The sequence below is a fragment of the Equus quagga genome, chromosome 2, assembly GCF_021613505.1.
Source record: "Equus quagga isolate Etosha38 chromosome 2, UCLA_HA_Equagga_1.0, whole genome shotgun sequence".
In the NCBI taxonomy this organism is placed as follows: Eukaryota; Metazoa; Chordata; class Mammalia; order Perissodactyla; family Equidae; genus Equus; species Equus quagga.
Genome location: NC_060268.1, coordinates 59014122 through 59023602, shown reverse-complemented (window position 1 = coordinate 59023602; position 9481 = coordinate 59014122). Strand labels below are relative to the sequence as shown.

General features: G+C 51.8%; 1 protein-coding gene across 1 annotated transcript in view; it reads left to right on the top strand.

The window, feature by feature from the left end:
* The first annotated feature begins 4411 nt into the window (after positions 1–4411).
* Positions 4412–9481, top strand: part of IGDCC3 (immunoglobulin superfamily DCC subclass member 3) — a 39998-nt gene continuing 34928 nt past the window's right edge. Inside the window, exons 1-2 of the mRNA XM_046655097.1 lie at positions 4412–4641; positions 7139–7444. Coding sequence (XP_046511053.1) covers positions 4542–4641; positions 7139–7444 — 406 coding nt within the window. The 5' untranslated portion in view covers positions 4412–4541. The remainder of the gene's footprint in view (positions 4642–7138; positions 7445–9481) is intronic.

Genomic DNA, 9481 nt, shown 5'->3' with positions numbered 1-9481 from the left:
GCATCCTTCCCTCACAACACGACTACCTCATGTCTGCTTCTAGGAGGCAGCTGCGTGGCTCCCATGTCCACCGTTCACTTCACCATCATCCTCCTGCTCCCTCCTCTCTCTGTGCCTCCTCTGCCCCCTCCCCAGCAGACTGCCCATCCCCATTGCAGATTTGGAGAAGACCGTCCAGCTTCCCTTGCATCTTTCTCTCTGGGATTGAGATAGGAGGGTTCTCCTAGGAGGTGATGAATCCACGTCACACAAGGGGATTTTTGAGACAGTGAAAGGGGAACGTGACCCAGAGGCTCAGGATAAAATTACTCCCTCCCTTCTGTGCAGGCTGGCAGGTCTGCTGGATGGGGGGGTGGTTTGGGACCTTCCTTCCCAGATGAAGCTTATGGGGGAGAAGGGGATTGGGGATTAGGGGTGCCACGTTCTGGCCGCTTCCCACTCTGTGCTCCTTGAACATGAGCTGATAGGGTAGGGATGAAGAGAATCTCATTCTCTAGGTGCTGGAAGGGAGGTCTTTGCACAGACAAGGGTCATTGGCTCATTTCATTTCATTTTTTCTTTAAATTCAATCCTGAAGTCATTTTCTGTTGACCCACCACACAGGGACAAGCTTGACGACTATTTTCTGTGTAGAGAAAACAATGTCATTTATTTGATTTTGCCCCTCCGCCTCTCATAGGAGCATAGAATGTGGGATCTTTTCTCCTAAGTGCCATCTTTTTAACTGATCGGCACATCAAGGGTTAACTCTGGCTTCTGGGCCAAATTAGAAATAACCAGTCTCTCTCTCTCTCTCTCTTTCTTTAATGGTGAACTGTCTCTCAGCAGAGTTGCAGCTTCCTCAGACCCTTTCAGCATTTGTGTTTATTACACTCGGGTGTCACTCACATCTGACATCCGCACCCACATCTCCTCCCCTCCCCCTCCCTCAACCAGCCTGTGATAACACGAAAGATTATTAATGTTGGTTTTGTATCTCGTTAAGGACAGAACTGTCACTTGTACTCTTCTGTAGCATTCAGCGTTGCTGTGGCTAACACCACTGTGTATGTTTCATCATTGCTCTGAAGGTCAAAAGCCTCGTTTTTATTTTTCTGGTTTGATTTTTTTTCTAAAGGAAAAAAACTGCCCTGAATTAAATGACTGTTTTAATAGTAGGCTCTTAGCATTACACCACATAGTCATTTTTCATGTTCTTGTTTAACAGGCACTGAGGTTCTGGTTTAAATTAAATAGCTGCAAATGAGACAATTTATAACCCATTAGGTTGGGTGGAAAATTGTTTCTCAAAAGCAAATAAGTAATAAATCTGGTATCTGCCTATAACTCACAGTTGATAAGAAAGTGGCCATTACTCACTAGCATTATATATGATTTGGGCTCTGGGTAATTTGGAAGTGTTAGGTTTGTGTCTTTGTGGCAGTATTTTTATTAGAAAACAGTCTATTGGCCTTTTACAGGGTATTAATCCCTTTGTCACCTACCATCGATGCCTTATATTTTTTGAGTCTCGTTTAAAAACCTTCTTTTTCTTGATGCATGACAAGTGTAATCAGTACCTGCTCATTTATTTGTCTGTATTTAGTTTATGCTATATTATTTAATTATTTGTTCCAGCATTTTTTCTCTCCTTACAAATATGATATTCTTTAGTGTCAGGCCAAGGCATTGATCATGTATCTGTCCCTATAATGGCTTAATAAACTATTTTCCAAAAATGTGGAATTCTCTTTTGGAAGCCATGACTAGAATTTCCTCAGCCTTTCTGCCCTAGAGAATGTATTTCCTACCAGGATGGGAAATGTTGGGTTTTGAGGGTAGAGAGCAAGTGGTCATGGGAAAGAACTGAACCATCTTCCTCCCCCAACAGGCACTTAGGAAAAAGACTTAAACCTAGGAAAGATGATTTCTTTGATGGTACTCTTTTAGGCTGTCTGGGGTCTCTTTCCATCTGGGCATATTTTTTGTTTGTTTGTTTTGTGAGGAAGATTGGCCCTGAGCTAACATCTGTTGTCAATCTTCCTCTTTTTTTTTTTCTCCCCAAAGCTCCAGTACATAGTTGTGTATCCTAGTTGCAAGTCATTCTAGTTCTTCTATGTGGGATGCTGCCACAGCATGGCTTGATGAGCGGTGTGTAGGTCCGTGGCCAGGATCCAGACTGGTGAACTCCGGGCCGCTGAAGCAGAGCACAAGAACTTAATCACTTGGCCACGGGCCGGCCCCTGGGCATACATTTTTTTAACTTTCTTGGGTGCAAGGGAGGATTGAACGAACGACTCCAGAGATTTGGGCTCAACAACTATTCTTCTATATAACTCTGGTCTCCAAAACTGTGCATGGCTGCACATTCACACATATGGGCACTGTGCCTACAGGCTCAGAGACCCACATGTGAACCCTCACCTTCACAAACACCCTTGTGTCCATTAACTCAAACATGGGCACACAGTCACACACAAAACTCCACACTCACACCCCACACACATCTCAGGATCACAGTTGGCAGCTGTTCTGCTAAGATGTTTACAGAGCCTGGACCATGCATGATTTTCTACTGGAGGGAACCAAGAGCCAGAGGCTGTCCTGCCCAGGACCACCCCCCAAGTGGCTGGTGGGCCAGACCCGAGTTAATTGACAGATCATAGGGAGAGATACTGCGAATTTTACACGCAGCAGAATAGCCATTATTTGCATATCACTCTCAGACCAAGGGTTGTGATAAAGACGAATTAAACACTTGTCAAAATGAATTTAAAATGACAGCAACTCAGGACACCAATTTGACCTCTCCCGATCTAGGACAAGCCAAGAAGGGGTTGTTGAGAATTCAAGCCCTGCAGGAGGGAGTTACAGGACTGTGGGCCCCTGGGAGGGGCCCCCTTCCCTCCTTTCCTATGGCCAGTAGAGCCCGTTCCTGCCCTTCCTCACAAGGAAATCGGTTTAGGGCTTTGGTATGCCGGGGTCCCTGGCCGTGAATTTCTCCACTGCCTCCTTCCGCTCATTCATATGCCTCATGTCCTGCCTCACAAACTCATCTTCCAATTGCTACTACAGAGAAAGGAGTCCCTGGGCAGCACACACCCCATTATTAGTAACCTTACCCCGTTTCTGGAGGACCGCACTTCTTTACTCATCTGAACCAAAGTTAGTTTTATGTGTGGTTAACACTCCTAATCCCAAGATTCCAGAGTTGGTATCAAAAGAGAGACTTAGTTACTCCTCTGCCATTCCAGTCCAACACCAGAGGAGCAAATAGCTGAGCGAGGCAGAGACTACCACCTTCAAATCTCCTACTCCTGGACTTAGTAGATGCTGGGTTATTTTGATGGACTAGCCCAACATGCTGGACTCATAAGAAGATTATTCAATAGTGAATGGCCCACATTCAAGATCTTCGAGGACTAGCGTGGATATGTACCTCCAAAGAGGCAGGCCTATCTTCTATAACCTTCTTACCTGGGACCTATGTTGTCTCCTTATATTGTGACATGAAACATTGAAAGTCTCCTCTGTGGCAGAGAAATGTTACTGGGAATTTTAACTTTCAATGTGCTTTTCCAGTTACCAGGTCATTTGTCAGGACCTGTGTCTTTAAGGGTCTCTAGGGGTGGAAGAAATGATTATCTTTACCTTGCAGATGAGCTCAGAGAGTGACTTGCCCGGCTGTTGGCTGGGCTGGACCGCAGGCGGACCCGGGGTCGGAACCCGGGATACCTGAACCTTCTCATCGTCCTGTCGGTCTGCTCTCCCCGGGCCCTCTTACCTCCCGTCCACCCAAGTGCCAGAACTCTTCAGTCTAGAGAGGCCGGCCCTGCAGCTAAACGTCCTAGCCTTTGGGTGGAAGAACCAGAAACCCATGGAAAACCGAATCTTTGACAACTTTGTGCAGCTTTTAGGGAATTATCTCGAAAATATAGACTTGGACACTGTGGAGGAAGGCGTAGCAGAAAGAGTGGGTCAGAGCACATCCCGCAGCTTAGCGTGTTTCTCTACAGCCCCGACCCACTCCAAAGTCCGCTGGGTCTCCGCTCCCCCAGCCCTGAAGACCCGGGCCGGCCCGCGGGGAGGGGGGACGGGGCTGCAGCCCGGGACGGCGCCGGCCGCTCCAGCCGCAGTTCAAAGCGCAGGGGGCGCGTCCGCTGCGCAGCCGGGAATGTCCGGCCGCTTAAAGCGCTCGCCGGCTCTTTTGTTCCCCAGACCGGGCCTCCGGGGAGAGGGGGCTGGGGGAGGGGACCGGGAGGGGAGGGAAGGGGGCGGCGGGCGGAGGGAGGAGGGCGGGGCGGGCGCGGGCAGTGCGAGTGCGGAGCGCGCACCCCGGGCAAGGCTGACAGATCGCCGGGGAGGGGTGCAAGATGGCGCAAGCGGCGCTCCCCCTGCGCCCCGCGCGCTCCTAGGCAGGCATGTGGCCCCAGCCCCCCGCCGCCCGGGCTCGGCCCCGGCCGGAGCCCCGGCCCCGGCCCCGGCGCCGGCCCCGCGGGACGCTGTGAGCCGCGAGAGGCCCCGGAGCCGCGCGTCGCCGAGCCGAGCGGACCGAGAGCCCCATGGCTGCTCCGCGCGCCGCGTCCCCGCGCCGCCGGCCCCGGCTCCTGCTGCCGCTGCTGCTGCCGCTGCTGCCGCTGCTGCTGCCCGCGCCGAGCGACGGTGAGCGAGGGCGCCCGCCGCCCGCGCGGTGCGGACCGAGCCGGGGAAGGGCGAGCAGGGAGTCAGCGGGCGCGAGGGGCGGACCTGGGGAGAGCGGCGCGGACCCGGGGCGGGAGGGACTTGCCCGAGGAGGGGAGACGAGCGGGACGGGGCGGAGCCCGGGGAGAGGGCACCGAGGAGGCCGGGCTGCTGGGGGCAGCAGGGAGATGCTGAGAAGCCCCTGGAGAGAGACCGGGCTCAGTCCGCTGCGGCTGCGGCTTCGGGACTCGGGGCAGGACCCGGCGCCCGGACCAAGGGGCAAACAGCGCGGCAAATGAGGAGCGAGCGGACGGGCTGGAGTTGGGGAGAGCAGGAAACGAGCTAGGGGAGACCGCAGGGCTGAGTCCCGTCCGAGAGGGGCGAGCTGGGCTGCGCGGAGCCCGGCGGTGGCTCAGAGTAGCCCGAGGCGGCCGAGGCAGGAGACAGCAGACCGGGGGACGGAGGCCGGGACAGAGCGGGCTGCGCTGGGCAGAGAGGGCACGTCCCGGATTTGGAGCCGGAGCGCGCGGGAGAGACCGAGGAACAGGAGGACGAAGACTCCTGGCGGGCCGCGCGTGGACAGCCTGCGAGCTGAGGCGGGGGAAGAGAAACCGACCGAGAGCGAGCGAGGGGCAGGAGTGCCCACGTGCCCGCCCTTCCCCGGAGTGTGCACACGCAGAGCGTCCCTCCCCCCGGGCTCGAGGGTCTGCCGCTTTGCTGCCCAGAGCTCCGTCACCACCACCACCCTGTTCCCTCAGTGGGCGCATCTCACAGGAGAGGGGTGCAAGTCTAGTCCCTTCCCCTCCCACCCCCAGTTCTCAGCAGACGCTCATGTGGGCCGTGTTCTCTCCTCTCGCCTCCGGAGAAGCAGGATATCGCGTCCGCACTAGGAGAAACTTTATCCCCCAATTTGCTATACTGTAGCGGGGTTGCGTTGGGGACTGAGGCCTCTGAAACACAGGGGCAGGATGGGTAGGGGTTTGAAGGAGTGTGACCCTCAAATGTCTTAAAATATTACATATCCCTGAGGGTGAGGGGAAACGCCCATAACCCCAGCCCCCGCCCCCCTTCCCCATCTCCCCCAGCCTGGGAGGGCGCTGCTCTGCTGCAGAGTGGCCAGCTTCTCCTAGGATCGCTAGTTCCCTGGGAACGTGAGGGGTCTGTGGCTGCCGTTTCAGCGCAGGTGGATTCATTCCTCCTGGACTGAAGTTGTAACTGGTTTGGTAAGTTGCTTGTTGGAGAAGTTGGTGACTTGGTATCATGCCTGGCATTGGAGCACTTGTCCTTCCTGTCAGTCTTCTTAATTCCGTGATCACCCTTCTCCCCATCTCTTCTTTCTCCTCCTCCTCTTCCAGCTCATTTCTCTTATGCAGGAGCTGTGAGGTTGCTGAGAGTAAACATTCTAGGAACTCTTCTCTTCCTGAATTTTGGGAAAACTGAGTTGATGTTTGGTACCCCTCATCTCTCCTTATGACAGAGGCAGAACAACCAAAATCCCGAGCATCCTAGGGGAGAGGCAGTGGAGCTGGGTCATAGCCCAGCCTGTACCTGGTACTGGGCCCACATGTCCTGCGGCCTGCCAAGCATCTGATGGCTTTGCCAGTGAAAAGAAGCAATGATTTATTACTATCTCACTGTATATTTGTTTAGAACTTTTAACTTTCCCCCTTTTTTTTTTAGACTTTTTTTTTTTTTTTGAAAGATGAGCCCTGAGCTAACTACTGCCAATCCTCTTCTTTCTGCTGAGGAAGACTGTCCCTGAGCTAACATCCGTGCCCATCTTCCTCTACTTTATATGTGGGTTGCCTACCACAGCATAGCTTGATAAGCAGTGCGTAGGTCCGCACCCGGGATCCGAACCAGCGAAACCGGGGCCCCCGAGAATCGGAGTGTGCAAACTTAACCGCTGCACCGCCAGGCTGGCCCCAGAACTTTTAACTTTTCATAGTGTCTTTGAGTCTGTTAATCATTTCAACTACCCTATGACACAAGCCGTATTCTTCCTGATTTAAACACATGAGGAACCGGACCCCAGGACAGGTTGAATACTTTACCCAAGGTCACATCCCGAAACTCTTTGAGGCTTCAGTGCTTAACTAGAGTCACCACAGAAGTGGCACCAGCTGTGTTGGAATCAGTCTTATCTTTGGATCCCAGATTTGCCGCTACTAGCTGTGAGACACTGGACAAGTTGCTTAATATCCCTGGGTTTCAGTTTCCTTATCTCTAAAAGAGGGAATGGTACAAATAATTTCTACCTCTCTGAGATGGTCTGCTGATTAAGTAAAATACTGCATGGGACAGCACTTTGTAATGCATAAACTTCTGTGTATAATAGAGATTCCTATTCACGTTACAGAAAGATAGGGATGGGCTGCACAGATCCAGGGAACTTAGAATCCTCCGGTGTGGCGTTCTTCCTGTCTGCTCACACCACACTAACCTCTCCTCTTCCTCTCACCTCCCCTGCCTGATGCAGGTCTTGGCCACTCTGCTGAACTGGCATTTGCTGTGGAGCCGAGTGATGATGTTGCAGTTCCCGGGCAGCCTGTAATGCTGGGCTGCAGGGTGGAGGGCACCCCTCCAGTGCGAATCTCCTGGAGGAAGAATGGGGTGGAGCTGCCAGAGAGTACCCACTCCACCCTGCTGGCCAATGGGTCTTTGATGATCCATCACTTCCGGCTGGATCCGGGAGGCAGCCTTTCAGACGAGGGTGACTATGAGTGTGTGGCTCAGAACCGCTTTGGGCTGGTGGTCAGCCGGAAGGCTCGCATCCAGGCTGCAAGTAAGTGGACGCCTCTTTCTTTTTTTCCCACATTGGGGATCTAGGGTCAGCCTAGGGCATGGGGGACAGGTGGAGCAGTTCCATCTTATGCAGAGTTCTGGAGGACTGAATTCACAGCATGGGCCAGTTGAGAGGTGCATAGCAGTAGCAATTTGTGGTGGTGGAATTATATCATATACTTATTTAAATTATTAGAATGTGATTAGACAAGAATGTAGCCAAACACTGTTGGGGGAGAGAGCGAGTGAGCGAGCGAGAGTGAGAACGTGTTTCATCCACCTCTTGGGTCAGTGTGTCTTAGTTTCCATATCCCTGTGTGTTGTGAGCATCCCAGTCCATTGGGTACAATTCTTGTGTTTAAAGATAAACAATTGTCATAGTTTATGGGTAATTTAAGAGAATTTTGAAGGGTAATTTTGGCTACATGCAATTTTTAATTACGTGCTGCCTTTCAAACATTTTGAGTATGATAAAACCTCACTATACTAGTAATAACATTCTGAAGCCTGTCAAAAATTTGCTTTACAAAAAATATGGTGGAATAATTTCAGGGTTATTGTAATCATGACATTACTCCTACTCACCTCATGCTGGTATGCTTTTTTTTTTTTTGAATTTCAGCTTTATTGAGGTGTAATTGATAATAAAATTTTAAGACATTTAAAGCGTACATTGTGGTGACTTGACATCTGATGTGCTTTTTTGAATAGGAGAGAAAAGGCCAGCCAGAGCGTTTCAGCTCTAGAATTGTGCTTTGCTTGCGCTGATGGACTGCCAATTGTGGTGATGAAATGATGGCTGTGCTTTACTGCCCTGTCCTGCAAAAATTCTGTTGTTGTTGTTTAATCTGTGCACACTTGTGGGAGTGTGTTGCATAAACCCAAATTATCTATGTATCTTGGGGAGGTGGCAGGCTGTGGGGAGGGGTGTCATGATTGAGAACCACTGCTCTTGAGAAAGGGCAGAAGTTTTGACAAGGGGAAAATGTTCTCCATCCCATATCTCTATCCTTCTGGGGGTGGGTGTCCTGTAATAATTCTAGCTAATTATTAATAAGCTAATACTTATTAAGCACCTGCTGCCTACTGGGCACCCTGCGTAAATGTTTCACATGAATTATCTCATTTAGTCATCACAACAACCCAGGGAGATAGGCCCTTATCATCTCTCCTTTTACAGATGAGAAAACTGAGATGTAGGAGGATTCAGTGACATTCTGGTCCTCAGAGGAGCCAGGGCTGCAGTCTAGGCAGTGTGAACCCTACACCCTCCCACTTAACTCCTGTGGCGCACTGCCTCTCCCCTGTCTGATCGCTGACAAGTTTCTTCCTGGCTCTGAGGGCATTTGCACAGTTGCTCTGAACGGCTGGTGAGTGATGAATCGTTCTGAGGCAGGAGCTCTCTCGTTGAGTTTAAGATGCCCCTTTGTTCTAAAGAAGGCTGATCCAGGCCCCCATATGGAGCTCTCTGGGAGGCAGCCCTGGACCTTGAGACCGAATCACTTCTGGCTCAGCAACCCCTCATCTCCCGGCCCTCCCGGCAGTGTAGGGGAAGGCTGGTGCAGCCTCTGAGCAGATGGCTGGGTGTGAGGAAGAGAAGCGTGGATGGAGGGTGGGGACCCCAGGAAGACTTGCGGGTGGGAGAAATGAGACTTCTCAGGGAGATGACTCCCACACCCTCCCTGGCCTGTGTCAGTGCTGAGAGCTAGATGGCTCCTGCATCACCAGCGGAGAATTGTGGGAGATAAATCCCCAGGTGTTAATATATAGCTAATTGTAAATGTGCTCTTCTATAAATGGTAATACCTTCAAGATGTTTGATTTCCCTAAACTCCTAACAACATAAGAAATTGAGCTGTGGCCTCTGGCTGGGGGAAGGGCCAGTGAGTGAGGTCAGCTTGGTTAATCCTTTGGGGTCCTAAGGACAGCTGAGGGGTTTGCCTCCAAACAGTGGCAGTCTGATGTGGGCTCTCTCTCCCCTGCAAGGCTCGTGGCCCCATGGGGGGAATGCTTGGGTACCAAGCAACCGCGTGGCTGG